The sequence below is a fragment of the Chiloscyllium plagiosum genome, chromosome 13 (assembly GCF_004010195.1).
Source record: "Chiloscyllium plagiosum isolate BGI_BamShark_2017 chromosome 13, ASM401019v2, whole genome shotgun sequence".
Lineage (NCBI taxonomy): Eukaryota > Metazoa > Chordata > Chondrichthyes > Orectolobiformes > Hemiscylliidae > Chiloscyllium > Chiloscyllium plagiosum.
In genome coordinates, this window is record NC_057722.1 from 5665062 (window position 1) to 5684836 (window position 19775).

Below are 19775 nucleotides of genomic sequence, written 5' to 3' on the forward strand. Positions count from 1 at the left end.
CCCCCTGACGGATCAACCCCATCCCCCCTGGAGGATCACTCCCCGACCGAGGTTCTCCCCCACCCCACCCCATCCCATCCCATTGAATACACATTGGAAAATGGTGAAAGACATTCTAAAGTTGAACTGTTGCCAATAGTGAGATTTTCAGAAGAGGAAAGAAAACAGTGGGAAACAGATTGGAATGGTAGAAAATTTCTTAACAGTGAGACAGATATGAAAACAATCCAGATGAGTAGGACTCGATTTAGTTTTGCTTCTTTTAAGAGATTCACATTAGCAGCTAAGTCATTCTTACCGTGGCTGGTCAACTGTCATCTGACTTCTGACACTGAAGCTAATCTTTTGCTGTTGCTACAACAGAGCTGCATCCCTTCAACTAGGACACATTGCTCTACAAAGTTATCATGATCTGAAATTGGATATATTATAATTTTAAAAATATTTGTTAAAAATATGGCTCAAGTGATTCCCTTCTTAGACATATACTGACTTGGAATCAAGTTGCCATTCCTTCACTGTCGCTAGGTCAAAATGCTGGAACTTTCCACAGAACAGTATACTGGACTGGTTCAAGAAGGCAGCTCACCACCACCACCTTCTCTAAGGCAATTGCATAAGCCTTTGGTGAGACCACACCTGGAGTATTGTCTGCAGCTTTGATCTCCTTATCTGAGGAAGGATGTTCTGGCTTTGCAAGAAGATCAAAGATTTTCCGGGCTGATTCCTGGGATAGTAGGAGTGGAGCATGAAGAGAAACTGGATCAGTTAGGATTTGTATTCACTAAAGTGTTAAAGAACGAGGGAGGTTTTTTTTTAGAAGCCTATAAAATTCTAACAGGACTAGATGAGGTAAATGCAGGAAGGATTTTCCTGATGGATCAGAAGGTATGTAAGCAGAGGCCATGGTCTAAGGCTATAGGGTATGCTATTAAGGACTGAGATGAGGAGAATTTTTTTCACCCATAGAGAGGTGACTCTGGAATTCTCTGCCACAGAAAGCAGTTATGACCAAAACATCAAATGTTTTCAAAGGGGTATCGGATTTACTCCTTAGACCTAAAGGGATCAAAGTATATGGTGAGAGAGCAGGAAGAGGGTGCTGGGTAGATGATCAGTCATGATCATTTAAATGGCTGAGCAGGCTCAAAAGACCAAATCATCATCTACTCCTATTTCCTATGTTTCCAGAACAGATTATTTGGTTATTCTCTCACCACAGATAGTTCTTCAATAACACGTTAGTTGCATTCTTGTACAACCCCGTGTTATAGAGAAATAGCGGTTTAGAAACAATGCTTAAAAGTGTTGGCACTGTAGTTGCGTTACAGCCAACACGTGCTTTAGAAACAGTGTCCCCAATTCATCAAACTATTATGGCCAATTCACATTAACGAAATGCACATTATAGCAGAATGGCCTGTACTGTTTGTGGCGACATGGCTGCCATTTCCTACAATACAACAGAGCACCAGTTTCATACTACTTTTGGGCATAAAGTGATATAGGACATCCAGATATCACCATGGGCACTATATAAATACAGGTCTGCCTTTGTTTTGATGGAACAATGCAGAAGTTGGATATAGTACCTTGAAACAGGTGGATTTGAGGGTGAAAGAAAGGCTGCAAGGAAACTTGATAAGTCAGCTTATGCTCTCAATTCTCAGCTGCACCTGCGGTGAACTGTAAACAGTCATTTCGTGATGATAGTGGACAGCAATGGACTGCTTCCCTGGAAAAGTCTCTCGAAGCAGGGCAGGAAGAAAGCTTCTCTTAACAAATAATATTTTCGCTTGGTTCTTGAAAGGTAGAAAATAAGAGCTTGTGGGAGTGGGAAAGGGCAGATGAAGCAGGACTTTGAATTAATAGTACATGAAGAGTCAGCAAATTCATGCTGAGTCAAGTGACTGCCTATGCTGTAATTTTAACAATCAGCTGAAATCATCTGTGTTCTTGAGAGGAGGACTGAAAAGAGACCACGTTATTGACAATTTTAAAGAGGGTGCAGCCACTGTCAGCTGTAGAGTTTTGCACACAAGTCATGGAAAGTGGCAGAATAAGTTAATAAAGCTGTTCAATTAAAAAACAAAATGAAGATCAAAAATGGGGCTTAACCTTTTTACAAAGACTGGAGGCCTGTGACCAATGGTGTGTCACAAGGATCAGCGCTGGGTCCACTACTTTTTGTCATTTGTATAAATGAACAGCACGTGAATATAGAGGTATGATCAGTAAGGTTGCAGATAACACCAAAGTAGGTGGTGTAATGGACAGCGACAAAGGTTATCTCTGAGTACAATGCAATCCTAATCAGCTGGGCCAACTGGGCTGAGGGGTGGAAGATGAATTTTAATTTAGATGAGTGTGACGTGTTGCATTTTGGTAAGGCATACCAGGGCAGGACTTATACACTTAATGGTAGGGCCCTGGGGAGTATTGCCAAACAAAGAGAACAAGGGGTGCAGGTGCACAGTTTCTTGAAAGTGGAGTTGCTGTTAGACAGAGTGGTGAAGAAGGCATCTGGCACGCTTGCCTTCATTGATTAGGGCGTAGGAGTTGTGATGTAATTTTGCGGCTGTACAGGACATTGAGGTCACTTTTGGCATACTACATTCAATTCTGGTCTCCCTGCTTTATGAAAGATGTTATTGAACTTGAAAGGGTAGAGGAAAGGTTTACAAAGATGTTGGTGGAAATGAAGGGTTTGCACCATAGGGAGAGGCTGAATAGGATGGGGCTTTTTTTCCCTGGAGCGTCAGAGGCAGAGGGGTGACCTTAGAGGGGTTATAAAATAATGGGGGGGTATGGATAGGGTGATTGGCCAAGATCTTTTTTCCAGGGTACGAGAATCCAAAACTAAGGGTGCAGGTTTAAGGTGAGAGGGGAAAGATTTAAAAGGATCTGAGGGGCAATGTTTTCATGCAGAGGGTGGTATGTCTATGCAATGAGCTGTCAGAGGAAGTGGTGCTGGCAGGTTTAATTATGTCATTTAAAAGGCATCTGGATGGATGCATGAATAGGAAAGGTTTAGAGGGTTATAGGCCAAATACTAGCAAATGGGACTAGATCAATTTAGATTATCTGAGTTGGACTGGAGGGTCTATGACCATGCTGTATAACTCTGACCCTGACAATGTTTGTTAATACAACACCTCTGAAAGTTTGTGCCAATAATATGATCTTCAGTCAGGGTATGTGTGAATGATCTGAATGGTTAATTTTTAGTTTCACTAACAGTTTGCCATGTGTTGTAAGTTTGCTTACTGAGCTGGAAGATTTGTTTTCAGATATTTTGTCACCATCCGAGGTGACATCATCAGTGAGCCTCCGTTTGAAGTGCTGGTGTTCTGTCATGTTTTCTATTTGTGTCTTGGTCTGTTGTGATGGGTGATATCACTTCTGATTCTTTTTCTGACACGTTAGTCAATGGGATCCAAATCAATGTGTTTGTTGATGGAGTTCTGCCAAGAATCCTGATATTTGTGATTCCGTGGGTGTCCCATTGATTTGTCTGTAGGTCTTGTCATTGAAGGTGAAGTGGGTTGTGGGATATCCATCCTGGGGTGGGCTAAACAAAGACATGCATGGGAATTCCTAGAGGCCAGGCATTCAAACCAGAACTTCATCAACAAACACATCAATTTGGACTCCATTTACCAACATCTCAGAAAAAGAACCAAGAGTGATGTCATCCACCACAACGGACCAAGACACATAAATAGCAAAGCAGGACAGAACACCAGCACTTCAACGGAGGCCCACTGATGGTGTTACCTAGCATGGTGACGAAATGTCTGAAAACAAATCTTCCACCTCAGCGAGCAAACTTGCAACCTGAACCTCAATCTGAACTACAAATCTTCTCAAAAATTGCAAGTTTGCCACATTTCTGATTTGTTTTATCAAAAAAATACAGTAGCAATTTTAAGGTGGGTAAAGTTGCACTTCTTCTGCCTGGTCTTTCACTGCCAACTGTTCGGCTGTTTTGGTGCTTGGTACTTGATTCTGCATTGCAAACTTGGAATAGTGACCAAAATGTTATGAACAGTTGCTGTGTTTCTATTTTTTTTTCTGACTGTCCTTTATCTGTTTGTTAGGTGAATGGTCACGTAATTTACTGTGTAAGTGCTAAACATGGAGTCACGACTCTTGGGCTCCTTTGATCGTAAATATAGAGCTTTATCCCCATGTGATAGTTTGGAGAAAGGCAAGAGAATGAGGGCAGCTCTGTTTGGACTTGAAAAGAAGTTAAACGATTCTTTTGACTTCAGCAAAACATTTCCACGCTTAACAAAGCCTGCACTGCGGAAGGTACCTCCAGGCACCCACTGGAACTTGGAATCTTTCACAGGTAACATTTTCCAATTGTTGTAGTGTGTGCTGGAAGAGTTTTTCTGTTAGGAACGTTCAAACTTTAATTGCAATTTGCAACAATTGAGAAGAATTGAAATGTAGATTGACCCATTAATAAGTATGCACATTGTAGAATTCTGCTATGGTACTGGATAGTGTTGTTTGCCTTCAAATTTAGGTGATGTATTACAATGAAGTTTCAGATTACATGGTAATCTTTGACCATATGTTTAGGTTTTAGTGCATTTTAACTGTTTAACCCAAAATCTTTTGAAGTTAGAAGGTGACGAAGTTTGGCTTGACCTTACTGATTATTCATTGCTTGCTTCCAAAAGGAGAATCTCTGAACTCCTACAGTTATTCCTCTGTGGCCTCCCGAAACCTTCTCGTGACTGATCTCAGTGGTTCCATTTCTTGCCCTGGGCCTGGGTCAGCTTCTAATATATCAAGCAACTTTTGGAATCTTCTCGGAAGTGATGGCAATTCTACCCTACCTGCTGCCGTGCGCAACCCGAACAAAGCTATCCTTACAATTGATGGCCTGACTACAGAGGTATAAGATAGACCCTGATCTTTCAGCCTACTGGACACGTTTGGCATATATTTACTACATATAGCTTGGAGAAACCAGTTTCAAACAAGTTAAGAAAATGTGGTTTGGGCTAGGGAATGGAAGAGGTAGAGCCACATTGTATTTGCAGAAGGTCAAATGTGCATAATCCTGAGGAGACTTTGTGTGGTTTTGTGAAAGTGGCAACACAGAAAAAGACCTAATATTTACATAGATGGAAATGTGTTGCTGGAAAAGCGCAGCAGGTCAGGCAGCATCTAGGGAACAGGAGAATCGACATTTCGGGCATTAGCCCTTCTTCAGGAAACACCCAGTTTTTAAGCCAAGAAATGTTGAACTCTTCTTGATGACTGTACAGCATTTCAGCCTTTCCTGAAGAAGGGCTAATGCCCGAAACGTCGATTCTCCTGTTCCCTAGATGCTGCCTGACCTGCTGCGCTTTTCCAGCAACACATTTCCATCTCTGATCTCCAGCATCTGCAGACCTCACTTTCTCCTCTAATATTTACATAGTCAAGTTATACTTGTCTGAGGGAGGATGGTATTGTTCAATGCTAACTTTTATCTTAGGATTTCTTAGGTATTTGGGCCAATTTATTCATAAAATACACTCGCAGGTGTGTTTAATGATGACATTTCTGTCATGCTACATTGCTACTATCTAAAACAGCAAATTGTGCTTATTCTATCTTATTGGGCTAAATCCTGCATGTGCACCTGGTATATTGTGGACATTCTAATTGAGATTCAAGTCAAATTCAAATCTTGTTTTCATGCTTTTTACAGCCTGAGCTGGGAATGCTTGTAACAATGTGCCATGTCTGAAATACTGTTAAGATTCTCTTGCCTCAGCTGAGTGGTGTCCAGGTTACCATTGACCAGAAACTCAACTGGACTCGCCATATAAATACAGTGACTGGAAGAGCAAGTTAGTGGCTTGGAATACTGTGACAAGAAAGTCACATACTGACTTGCCAAAGCCTGTCCACTGTCAATGAAGCGCAAGTCAGGAGTGTTGGAATGCTGCCCACTTGCCTGGATGACTGTACTTTCAACAACACTCAAAAAGTTTGACATCGTCCAGGACAAAGCAGCTCACTTGATAGGCATTTAATCCACAAGCATCAACTCCCTACACCACTGTCACTCAATAGCAGCAGTGTCTACTATCTACAAGATGCACTGCTGAAATTTACGAAAGATCCTTCGACAGCACTTCTATCTGCAAGGAAAAGAGCAGCAGATACCTGGGAACACCAGCCCTGCAAGATGCCCTCCAAGCCACTGACTATGCTGACTTGAAAATATCTTACCATTTCTTCAGTGTTGCTGGTTCAAAATCCTGGAACTCCCTCCCTAAGGACTTTGTGGACCTACCTTCACCAAATGAACTGCAGCAGTTCAAGAAGGTAGCCCTTGACCACCTTCTCAAGTGCAACTAGGGTTGGGCAATGAATGTTGACCAGTCAGTTATGCTCACATTCCACAAGTGAATTTTTAAAAAAAGTCTTCTACTGCCACCCAGTTTTTAAGCCAAGAAATGTTGAACTCTTCTTGATGACTGTACAGCATTTCTTTCCTTTCCCTGCTATTTAACCCCTTTTGTTCCCCACCTGTTTAGTTGACCTGTTGGAACAGTTGCCTGCAGATAAGAGTAAAAACTCCAATTATCTAGTCTTCTAGATCTGTTTCACAAAATGATATGATGCCTTCGTGAAACACTGGTGATTTTCTATCTGACACCTCTTATCATTCTGATTTTTTTTGCTGTTTCTCTGTTTCAACAGATATTAGTGGCCAATGACATGGCTTGTAAGCTGCTTTGTTACAGTAGCAAAGAGCTAATTGGTCAGAAGTTGTCGTTACTCGTGTCAAAGTCCAGTCATGAGCTGGAAGAGGTGCTGAATGAAGAACATCCAGAACTTGATGGACGAGTTGTGACTATCTCTGGAAAAGTGGTATGTGACCAAATCAGCACAATGAATGGATGTCTCTTCATGTTTCTGTTGTCGTGCTCTTGATGAGTTATTTGTGTTGAAGGTGCAAAGTTGGCTACTGTTATGAGATGGCAGTGGACCCTTCTGCTAATTAAACCAAACATACATAAAAGCTCACCTCGCCTCATAATCTGAAAGTATCAGTGATAAAAATCTATCAACCTTGGCGTTAAAAATATTCAAAGACGCTGCTTCCACCACCTTTTCAGGAAGAGATTTCCAAATACTCAAGGCCCTCAGGGAAAGCATTTCACCTTCTCTCTCTGTTTTAAATGGCTGAAGTCTGATTTTTAAAACATTGACCTCAGTTCCAGATTGTCCCACAAAAAGAAACAGCTTCTGTACCCTGTCAAGACCTTTCAGGAACTTATATATTTCAATTGTGTCCCCTCTCTTCTAAACTTTATCAGAAACAAAGCCTGACCTGTCCAACCTTTCCTCGTAAGCCAACTATTTGTGACCATCCATCCACCAGGGTATCAATTCCAGGGATTAGTCTAGCAAGTAGTATCTGATCTCTCTCCAATAATACATTTACGTTATTCCTTGGATAAAGTCACCGATACTGTGTATAATATTTCAGATGCAGTCTTGCCAGTGCCTTGAATGCCTGAAGCAACACCTCCATGCTTTTGTTTTCAATTCACCTTGCAATAAACGATAACATTATCTCAGCTTTCCTAATTATTAACTGTACTTGTACAGTAGCTTTTTGTGATTCATATGTAATGGGATACAGGATCTCTCTATCCAATACTCTGCAATCTCTCCTTATTTAAATAATATTTCAGATTCTTCCTGTCAAAATGGACAGTCACACATTCCCACATTATTCTCCATTTTTCATATCTTTGCCCACTCACTTTGTGCCCTCCTAATGTCCTCTTTCCAACCTACTTACCTACCTCTGTTTGTGTAACCTTCAATCTGTACTTCATCCTACAGACAAAAAAACATTCTGCCATTGCTCTTTATTTAAATAATATACTTGTTTATTCTTCCTGCTAAAGTGGACAAGTTCACATTTTCCCACTATGTATGTTAAACCCAGTACTGAAGGAAGAGGATTAACATAAAATCAACCTGCATTTGCTCAGGATGGGAAGGGACAAGTGGAATGGCACTTTGAACTTTTATTGCACATTATTTTAGAAAGTCATTATCCAAAAGCAAGCTGCTGCTTCCTGGTATGTAACATAAAGAGACTCGTTATTGGGATTCTCCCCACCAACTCAAACGAGATAAACAAACAATTGTTTGCATTGTATCTTTTTGATAAACCCTCTTCCAGTTTTCTTACCATGGCTTGTGTTCTTATTTACAGATTGACATTATTAGTAGCAGTGGAGTGGAGATCCCTGTATCAGTCTGGATGAAGCGCATGACTGGTGAAGACAGGCAGTGCTGTGTTGTGGTGATGGAACCTGTAGAGCGACTTACTGCCTCTGTCACATTCACAGGCAGTGTGAGTACATATATGTAGTTGTTGTGTGTCTCAACTTGAAGTTGAACAACTTCATTTATGTAGCATTTTTTAATGTGGTAAAAATCCCAAAGCAATTCACAGGCGTCATCAAAGAAAGTTTGTCACCAAGTTACCATATGGAGATATTAGGGCAAGTGATTAAAATCTTGGTCAAAGAGGTTAGGTTTAAGGAATGTCTTTGGGAGGAAATACAGGTAGACTGAAATATTTTAGAAGGGAATTTTAAAATGGTAGTTGAAGGTAAGGGCACTGATTATTGGAACAGTTTAAATTCACCTGTAAGATATCATAATTGACAGTAGAGATATTTTGGAGAATTGTAGGGCTGAAGGAATTTCAAAATAAGAATTTCCAGACTCTTGTACTCTTATTGTCCACCCTGCCCTATGTATTGCATGTTATGGATGCTAAAATGCATGCCTGTTCCACACACACTTTGATTTATTTCACGTTGATTTATTTCTTTCTTTAGGGAAGAATTGTATCCTGTGATGCATCGTTTGCTTATCTCCATGGATACACATCTACAGATGAAATAATAGGCTTTGCAATAACTGATCTTATTCCTTCAATAAAGATACCCTCATCTTGCACAAAGATACCAAAGGTTTGAGAATGCTGAATGTGGGTATTGTAAAGTAAGACGAGAAGGATGGAAGGCTTCTAACAGCTTCCTTAAAATACAGGGAGGGGTGTACACATCAAGTACATGTTAACTTAAAGATGTATTTCTATTTATTGAAGCAATGTTCTATGCAGTCTGTTTGGGCACCTTGGTTTGATACAGGGAGGTTGATGTTTTTGAATGCAGCTGCTTTGCTAGACACGTTTTTGAGATCCTGAAATGCTGACCAGTGTGTTCCAAGGTATCCTGAAAGGAATTTTTTTCTATAATCTTTGGCTAATTTCCTTCCAGTCAGCAGTTTTTATGAAGAAGAGTAGCAAGCCACTGTGGAACTGGATAATATTGAAAGCCACACCTGACATGTGGGATTATGTTTCAAGGGGAGTTTTGCTCAGACATAGCTAAGTGCCTTTTTTATTTGTTTAGTATTCCAAGAGAATAGTCATGTCCAAAGCTACAAATTAATTTAAATGCTGTATTGTTACTGTATGTGTTGAATACTGAGTATATCTGACTTGACAACCTAAGCCACAACTTGATGAGTTTGTTTATTCCACCACTTGTTGAAGTCAAAATAGTAAATTGGAATGCAATGCTGAGAGTTTATTGACTTAATTGTTTACATGGATGTCCCGAAGACTTTCAACAAGATGAACAGAGACTTCAAATATGAAAATTCATAATATTAAAGCTAACCTGTTGGGTTGAATAAGGATTTGTTTAGATTAGATTACCTACAGTATATCTGTACCTACAGAAGATAGCAGATGGAGAATAAGGATGCTACGTATGTGTCCTGATTGTTAGGATGCGGCTAATATCTCCAGAGATCTGTACCATTGCTACAGCTTATCGTTGTATGAAGAAAATGACTTGTGTGACAGAAGAACTTTAGATAGAAATTTCTGACAATGGCTTTAGATCAAACAATAAATTAGTACAGATTAGAACAGAGGATTGCAAAGGGACACTAGTAGTTAGCTGAGTGCACAAGACTATAGGATGGAGTTCAGAAAGTGTAAATGAGTATAGCGATTTCAGGGTTCAAGCCCAGAAATTCCTCACAGCTGGTGGGACATCCAAGCTCATAAAGACAAAGTAGCCTTTTTCAAAGGACAAGATTTAAAGCAGAAGGAACTATTACATTTATATTAGCTGTGGGAGCACTGCATGCCCTTGAATGTGGAAAGTTCATTAAAAGATTTGATATGTTAATAGAGAAAAACTGTTTCAGTGCATGGGAACGTGACATTAACAAAGCTAGGAGATTTGGGGTGATTGCAGGAAGCACTTATCCACACAGCATTATGGGTATCTGGGGTTTTCTCAAGTTTGGTATTCAGTTGATAATTTCAAACAAAGTTGGGTTTTTGATAGGTAAGAGCATTGAGGGATATGGAACTAAGGTGGAGAGATGGTGCTTAAGGTACAAACCAACTCTGCTCTAATTGAACAGTGGACTAGAGGACTTGAATGGCCTTATCCTGTCCGACAATCCCTCCTGGATTTGCCCAATTTCCCTAAAATAGCAATCAAATGAAGACTCACTACAGTTGTATGACCTACAACTTGCTTGTGTTTACTGTGCGCTAAAGATGCCAAACTTGAGGAAAAGATCCAGTTTCAACATACAAAACCTATGTGGAGACAAAGAAAAACGGTAAGTAAGTAAAGAAACAGAATGGACGACCAGTGGAGAGACAGATACAAGATAAGCCGTTGTTCTATTTATTGCAGAACAGTAATTGTTCATTTTTTTTACTCCATATGGCTCATTTTGGGTTTAAAGTTTTTTAATCTTAAAGCTTTCTTAAGTATGAAATGACAGACAGTCCTGACCACATTGAACTGTGTATTTTTGTATGGTCTTTCTTTTCCTATTTTCAATGTAGAAGGAATCTATCTCAGCTACTGCTCTCATTTAGGGAGGTAAACTTTAAACCAAGTAGGACAAGAAATACTTTCCAGGAAACAACTGATGCCAAATGTTAAATAACACAACTTTATTGAGCTGAAAAATCAAACATGTTTAACCAAACCTTAGATGTTTGTATTTAGTTGAATTGCTTGATCTTGTCTTTGGACACTGGATTTAGACAAAAATCTTCAACATATAATCAAGAAAACAAGGGCACTTATTTATGTGCATGAGAAACGTTTGTGCATCTAAATAGTTAACAAAGTCAGTACTGTATGCTCATTAACATTTGCATAGAACTCCAACATTGTGTTTTAGCTGTGAAAAATCATGTTGCCTAAAGTTACAGTACAAATGGAGGCAAAGGATAGTAGTTTACCAATGGTTGAAGGAGGTGGTAGGGATGTTTTTGAAGTCTTTGTTAGATGTTTGTTACTTTTTACAGTTTACCTCTTCTTTCAGAATTTGAAAATTCAGCGTGCAGCTGGCAGAGCAAAAGATGGCACTACTTTTCCTCTCAGCATTAAACTGAATGATAAAGGCCTGCAGGGGCCAAGCAGTGAAGACCATCAACCTCCTCATCCACCAGATCTCAGTTATGCAGGTACAGTGAATAGCTCTCGTTTTGCCTTAGGAAAAAAATAAATGTCGAAGGGAACAGTTAATACTGAGCAAACCTTTGATTGGTGTGACTTGTGATATAATTCGGAGATGCCGGTGTTGGACTGGGGTGTACAAAGTTAAAAATCACACAACACCAGGTTATAGTCCAACAGGTTTAATTGGAAGCACACTAGCTTTCGGAGCGACGCTCCTTCATCAGGTGATTGACAATCACCTGATGAAGGAGCGTCGCTCCGAAAGCTAGTGTGCTTCCAATTAAACCTGTTGGACTATAACCTGGTGTTGTGTGATTTTTAACTGTGATATAATTTGTTATTATGAAAGTGGATTTTACTTTCGAGATGAAAATACCCTGTTGTTAACTCTTGAAGTTTCTAAAGTAGACCTTGTGTCAAAAATACAATCTGCTGATTTTGAAAAGCTGAAACCAAAACAAACACTAAACAACAGCTGACCATGATATCTGTGAAACAATAAGATGAGCAGTTTTTCAGATGGAAACCTTTCCTTGGAGTTCTAGAAATCAGAGCATCTTTTTAACAACAGTTATCATACTACATAGCAGCAGAAGTAGGCCATTTGGATCATCAAGTATGTTTCACCTCTCAATGCGATCATGACTGATCTAATGTTCCTCAACTCTGCTCCCTTTCCCATCACCCTGACTGATCTATCACTGACTTTAATATACTAAACTACCCAGTTTTGACAGACATCTATAGTAAAGAATGTCACAGATTCAGTACCCTCTCAGAAAGGAGTCCCTCTCATCTCTGTCCTAACTGGGCAATACCTTACACTGTGTTTGTCTCCTCTGATTTTAGAGTCTCACACAAAGAGAAACAACCTCTCAGTATCTACCTTCTCAAGAGCCATAATCTTTCAGTGAGGTCACCTCTTATTTTTATAAACTTCAATGTGTTTAGGCCCTGTCTACTCACCATCACATAAGAAAATCTTTCTGTGCCTGGTTTTAACCTAATGAAGCTTTGGACGGCTTCAAGTGCCAGTGCATTTTTGATTAAGGGGATCAAAGCTGTTTTTACAATATTCCTGGAGATGTCTAGCAAGTGTCTTGCATAGTTTTTGTCAAGACTTCCCTTTTTCCTATTCCATTCCTTTCAAAATAAAAGTCAGCATTCCATTTGCCTGCCTTATTACTTGCTGAATTTGAATTTTTGAGATTTATGCAGGAGGGTTCCAAAATCTCTTTGTGCTGCAGTTTACTGCAGTCTTTCTTCATTCAGATAACATTAATTTCCTCACTTCTTCCTGCCAAAGTGCATAACCTAACATTTCTGACATTTTATTCCATCTGCCAAATATTTGCATAATCGCTTAACATGTTCACAGAATCATAGAATTCATAGAATCCTTGCAATGCAGATCAAGGCCATTTGGTCCATCTGAACATCCCACCCTGACCTCAAATGCTTACAACTCTGCATTTACCATAACTAATACACCTAGCCCACACATCCCTGGATACTACGGGGCAATAAGCATGGCCAATCTACCTAACCTGCACATTCTTTGACTGTGGAAGGAAACCAGAGCACCCGGAGAAAACCCACGCAGACACTGTGAAAATCTGACAGTCACCCAGGGCTGGAATTGAACCTGGTACCAAGAGGAAGCGGTGTTAGTTACTGGGCAAAAGTGAGGACTGCAGATGCTGGAAACCAGGGTCTAGACTAAAGTGGTGCTGGAAAAGCACAGCAGGTCAGGCAGCATCTGAGGAGCAAGAAAATTGACGTTTCGGAGATTGGCAGGCAGGACAGGTCATGCGGATGGTACTGAGCTGGAAGATTGGAACTGGGGTATGGTGGGGTGAGGGGAAATGAGGAAACTGTTGAAGTCCACATTGATGCACTGGGGTTGAAGTGTTTCGAGGCAGAAGATGAGGCGTTCTTCCTTCAGGCGTCGGGTGGTGAGGGAGTGGCGGTGGAGGAGGCCCAGGACTTGCATGTCCTCAGCAGAGTGGGATGGGGAGTTGAAATGTTGGGCCTCGGGGTGGTGAGGTTGATTGGTGTGAGTGTCCCAGAAATGTTCCCTAAAGTGCTGTGCGAGGAAGCATCCAGTCTCCCCAGTGTAGAGGAGACTGCATCGGGAGCAACAGATACAATAAATTACATTGGTAGATGTGCAGGTGAAACTTTGATGGATGTGAAAGGCTCCTCTGGGGCCTTGAATGGAAGTGAGGGAGGAGGTATGGGCGCAGTTTTGCAATTCCTGCGGTGGCGGGTAAGGTGCCAGGAGGGGAGGGTGGGTTGTTGGGGGCGTGGACCTGACCAGATAGTCACAGAGGAACAGTCTTTGCAGAAAGTGGAAAGGGGTGGGGAAATATATCTGTGGTGATGGGGTCCATTTGGAGGTGGCGGAAATGTCGGCGGATGATGTGGTTTATGCGAAGGTTGGTAGGCTGGAAGGTGAGCACCAGGGGGTTCTGTCCTTGTTACGGTTGGAGGGGTGGGGTTTGAGGGCGGAGGTGCGGGACGTGGATGAGATGCGTTGGAGGGCATCTTCAACCACTTGGGAAGGGAAATTGCGGTCTCTAAATAAGGAGGCCATCTGGTGTGTTCTGTGGTGGAACTGGTCCTCCTGGGAGTAGATGCGGTGGATGCGGAGGAATTGGGAATACGGGATGGCATTTTTGCAGGCGGTAGGGTGGGAAGAGGTGTAATCCAGGTAGCTGTGGGTGTCGGTGGGTTTGTAAAAAATGTCAGTGTCAAGTCAGTCGTCATTAATGCAGATGGAGAGGATCAGGAAGGGGAGGGAGGTGTCAGAGATTGTCCAGATGAATTTAAGATTGGGGTGGAATGTGTTGGTGAAGTTGATGAATTGCTCAACCTCCTCGCGGGAGCCAGAGGTGGCACAAATGCAGTCATCAATGTATCGGAGGAAGAAGTGGGGAGTGGTGCCGGTGTAACTACATGTTATACCTAGCCGACAAAGAGACGGCATAACTGGAGCCCATGCAGTTGCCCATGGTTACCCCTTTGGTCTGGAGGAAGTGGGAGGATTCGAAGGAGAAATTGTTAAGTGTAAGGACCAGTTCAGCCAAACGAATGAGAGTGTTAGTGAAAGGGTACTGTTGGGGACGTTGGGAGAGGAAGAAATGGAGGGCGTGGAGGCCCTGGTCATGGCGGATGGAGGTGTAGAGGGATTGGATATCCATGGTGAAGATGAAGTGTTGGGCGCCAGGGAAATGGAAGTCTTGGAGGAGGTGGAGGGCATGGGTGGTGTGGGGAGTTCCTGGACTGGGGAGATAGGACAGTATCGAGGTAGGTGGAGATGAGTTCGGTGGGGCAGGAGCATGCTGAGACAATGGGTCGGCCAGGGTGGTCAGGCTTGTGATCTTGGGAAGGAGGTAGAATTGGGCGGTGCGGGGTTCCCGGACTACGAGGTTGGAAGCTGTGGGTAGGAGATCTCCTGAGGTGATGAGGTTCTGTATGGTCTGGGGGGTGATGGGGAGAGGCAGTTAATGTCTCAGCAGCAGTTGGAAATGAGATTGAAGGCGGGTAATAGGCCAGCGCGGGTGTCCAGGTGGATGGGGTGTGTTGGAGGCGGTGAAGGGGCCCTGGGAAGGTGGGCGGGAGTCCTGATTACTGTACTGCCCCAAATGCCTATATGCCTTTGTAGACTCTGAGTCATTCTCACCACTGTCTTGTTTCATCTGGAGACTTGGCGATAGTGCGTTCACTTCCTGCATCCAAATCATTAATTTATGTCGGTCCAGCACTCATCCCTGTGGTACAGGTTGTCACCCTGAGAAAGCCCCTCTTGCCCAAATCTGTCTTCTATTAATTAGCCAGTCCTCGATCTATGCTAAATATAGCGATGCAGTGAAGTTTGAAATACCACAGGTCTCCTATTACCTCATTACTTTACCGTACTCCAGGCACAAGTGTCTTTGCTGGTCTCTTACTGTGTCTGTTTGCAGCACACACAACCCAGGCCCACCACCAAAAGTGTTTTCTGAAGTTGAAGAGCACTTTGGGCTGTTGGGCACAATTGATCCAGTGGGTGACAGTCTCATCCTGCCATTGCCTCTCATCTGTCCACAGTTGCAATTGTTTCTCAGAGGCTCGTAACTCCATATTTGGCTTCTGTGATCCCCACTGGAGGCTAAAGTTTGGGAACCACTGTCTTAATGTGCTGATGGGATTAGAGACAATCAACCCAATGTGGTTAAAAAGGAGTTCCTGAGACTTAAATTTTTCACGTTTGTCGTGTTACATAATAAGCAATGTTAATTCCCCTCTTGCTTTTTACCTTCCTCCCATGTGGTTGTGTGACTGTGGGTGATTGAGGGTTTTGTGGGGTGCCTGGGGCTCTTCATATATGTAAATTACAAAATGATATGGAACCAACTCAACATGTTTGCTGATGTTTTGTATTCTTCACTTCCAAATGTTCATTGGAGCTTTTCCATGTGCCATCCAAATTTGCTTTGCAATATGTCAGAATTACAATTATTCTTTTTTGCTTACAGTGGTGTAATAGAACCACACATTGGAGAGAAAGGGCTTGGGTGATTCATAATTGCTTATGAAAGAGCACTGCTAGTTAGCTCCTTGAAGAATTTATCTGACTCTCGAAAATTACAGTTGTCCACCATTTCTGCATTTTAAATTGCCATAATTTGCATTCATTATTTTTTAAAATCCTTATCTCCCCTCTGTTTCTTCAGCAATACTTTAAAACTGAGTCCTCTGGTTTCTCAAAAACTACTAGTGAAAGCAGTTATCTCTTACCCAAATTTCTCATCATCTTGATTTTTTATCTGTCTCTTGATTGAATTTAAAAAATAAAAAATGAGTTGTGCAGTTCTGGTTAGGCCAACATTTATTGCCCATCCCTAATAACCCAGACAACAATTAAAAATTAGCCACATTGCAGTGGGTCTGGAGTCAAATATAGGCCAGGCCAGGTAAGGATAGCAGATTGTCTTCCCTAAATCATACTCCCTCTTCGTAGGATATGTGGAACAATCCATCTTCCGCAACTACACTGGCCCCACCCCCCACCTTTTCCTCCGCTACATCGATGACTGTATCGGCGCCGCCTCGTGCTCCCACGAGGAAGTTGAACAGTTCATCCACTTCACCAACACCTTCCACACGGACCTCAAATTCACCTGGACAGTCTCGGATTCCTCCCTCCCCTTCCTCGACCTTTCTATTTCCATCTCAGGCGACCGAATCAACACGGACACCTACTACAAACCGACCGACTCCCACAGCTACCTGGACTACACCTCCTCCCATCCTGCCCCCTGTAAAAACGCCATCCCATTCTCACAATTCCTTCGACTCCGCCGCATCTGCTCCCAGGAGGACCAGTTCCAAAAACGCACAACCCAGACGGCCACCTTCTTCAAGGACCGCAATTTCCCCCCCGACGCGGTCGACGATGCCCTCCACCGCATCTCCTCCACTCCCCGCTCCTCCGCCCTTGAGCCCCGCCCCTCCAACCCCCACCAGGACAGAACCCCACTGGACCTCACCTACCACCCCACTAACCTCCATGTACAGCGCATCATCCGCCGCCATTTCCGCCACCTCCAAACGGACCCCACCACCAAGGATATATTTCCCTCCCCTCCCCTACCAGCATTCCGTAAAGACCTATTCCTGTCTCATTATACAGGACCAGATCAATGATGGCTTGCTCTCTCATTGCTTCCATTACATACTGTTCAGGAAAACTGTCATGGGTGCACTCGATGAAATCCTCCTCAAGGCTTGCCTGACCAAACTGGTTCAACCAACCTACATATAAATTAAAATCCCCCATGATAATAGTCATACTGTTTTTACAGGCATTAGTTATTTCTGTGTTTGTTGTCCGTCCCAATGTGATATTATTTGGTGGCCTATACTTTTATCTTAGCCTGCTGGAAAAATTTAGCACCGCCTTCCTAACCTGAGATCTTCTTCCCGACCTCTCCGCCCCCACCCCAGTCTGATCTATCACCCTCACCTTGACCTCTTTCCACCTATCACATTTCCGACGCCCCTCTCCCAAGTCCCTCCTCCCTACCTTTTATCTTAGCCTGCTGGACAAACTTTCCCCATTCCTGAAGAAGGGCTTATGCCCGAAACGTCGATTCTCCTGTTCCCTGGATGCTGCCTGACCTGCTGCGCTTTTCCAGCAACACATTTCCAGCTCTGATCTCCAGCATCTGCAGACCTCACTTTTTCCCTAAATCATAGCTAATCCACATAGCCTGCACATCCCTGGATACTATGGACAATATAATATGGCCAATCCCCAAACTTGCACATCTTTGAGAGGAATCTGGAGCACCCAGTGGAAACCCACACAGATGTGGGGAGAAATGCAAAGTCCACACATGGTTGCCTGAGGCTGGAATCAAACCTGTCCCTGGAGCGTAAAGCAGCAATGCTAACCACTGAGCCACTGTACTGCACAAAGGGCATTCGTGACCTAGATAACTTATTTGATAGTTGTAAGAACCTATGTGATTGCCATCAAGCTGACTTTCAATTCAAATTCTAATTTTGTCTTCTCTTTATTCTTTTCTCTTTGCTCATCTGTTTATCTCTTTTCATTCTGTCCTTTTCTTTTGTCTTAGCTGGGAGATGATATGGTTTGAAGTGGTTTTGCAAGATATTTTGGTGGCAGGTGAAGGGAAAATGCAGCTTCTTTCCCTACTGGCCATACCCATCCTTACTAATTCTCCATACTTCCATGCTTCCATGTGCTAATTAGTTTCCTGCTATCACTGACTCCTTCAATTTTTCTTTTGATTCCACATTAACCCTAACCCTAGTGATATTTTGACCTAACCCCTTACTGACTGGAGTTTTTGCCAACCTCCATTTGTATTTCCGAGCTATCCATTCATTATTCTGTACTGCTGGGGTATAGTACATATAATGACTCATCTCTAATTGCATCCACACCACTATTGCATGTCAGTAAATTAAAATATCATCAGCTAGATGTGCAACAATTACCTCTCTGCTCTGTGGTTCGAAACCAGCCGTTAAATGCTAATGCAACATCAACTTTTCCACTTCTCAAAACAGTCATCCTGTTATGGAAGAATGAAGTTGTCAATTTAGGATCAAATTGCTGTCAGCATTTGTGGTCTTGCACTCAGAGTGGGATTAAGATGTTCCAGATTCAATTCACTTCCTTAGCAGAGCCTGGTATTAGAAAGCAGACTGTGCAGCAATACAATCAGCACTGAATAAATTTTGAATGATGAATTTTTCCCTGAGACTGGATGCTTTGATACTGATTTGTTCGATCCTGAAATGCTTTTCAAACCTCTAATGATTCTGTAATAACTGTGTGAAAAGATTGTTTTTTTTTCTCCCAGCTGTACCTGTGGAAGATGATGTGAATCAGAAAGTGGTTTTCTCAGGAGTTGTGTGGGTTTTCACTACCATCAGTGGACTGATCACTCTTCTGCCAGATGGAACAATTCACAGTTTGAATAATAATTTTGCACTGATGTTGTTTGGATACGAGAGCAGAGAATTACAAGGCAAGGTAAGATGGTAAAAATCTGTTGCATTAGTGATGCGTGTAAGGGCTAGTATTGGCAATTATACCAGAGGTTGACCATACATCTAGCTGATCATACCTGTGCTAGCTTGTAAACGAGAGCAGTTTCCTCTAATCCCATTCAGAGCAGTTTCCTCTAATCCCATTCCCTTTTAACTGACTGAGGACAGAATATTATAGAATCTGAGCAACTAGGGCTATGTTGAGACTTATGGCAGAGTTGTTAGAGAAATCTGGCAAGGCCTATCTCAGTCTCAGGATCACCTCATGCTATGTTTTATGCTTTGCACAAGTTGCCCACTAGGCCATGGGGAGTTGCCAAGAAAGGGATTATTGCTTGTTAAATACCTAATTAATTGCTTAACTTGCCTCATGAACATTTGACTTCCTATCTTACCAAACAAACTGGTTGTTGAGAATTCTCAACATGGAGTTGGTACTTGCTGATTTGGAGTTTAGGTAAGTGAATGTAGCTGTCATTTTCCTAGGGTGGGGAATTTCAAGACAAGGGGGCATATTTTTAAGGCGAGAGGAGAAAGACTTTTTAAAAAGGGGCAATTTTTTTAAATACAGAGAGTGGTTTGTGTGTAGAATGAACTTCCAGAGAAGTGGTGGGTGCAGTACAGTTGCAAATTTAAAAGACATTTAGGTAAGTT

General features: G+C 42.2%; 1 protein-coding gene across 2 annotated transcripts in view; it reads left to right on the top strand.

Annotated features, from left to right (window-relative positions):
* pask (PAS domain containing serine/threonine kinase) overlaps nt 1-19775 on the top strand; it is a 45870-nt gene that overhangs the window by 666 nt on the left and 25429 nt on the right. For both annotated transcript variants that reach the window (XM_043701746.1, XM_043701747.1), the window contains exons 2-8: nt 4101-4354; nt 4692-4909; nt 6715-6885; nt 8249-8389; nt 8883-9017; nt 11416-11557; nt 18932-19104. In XM_043701746.1, the coding sequence (XP_043557681.1) occupies nt 4138-4354; nt 4692-4909; nt 6715-6885; nt 8249-8389; nt 8883-9017; nt 11416-11557; nt 18932-19104 (1197 nt within the window). In that variant the 5' untranslated portion in view covers nt 4101-4137. The remainder of the gene's footprint in view (nt 1-4100; nt 4355-4691; nt 4910-6714; nt 6886-8248; nt 8390-8882; nt 9018-11415; nt 11558-18931; nt 19105-19775) is intronic.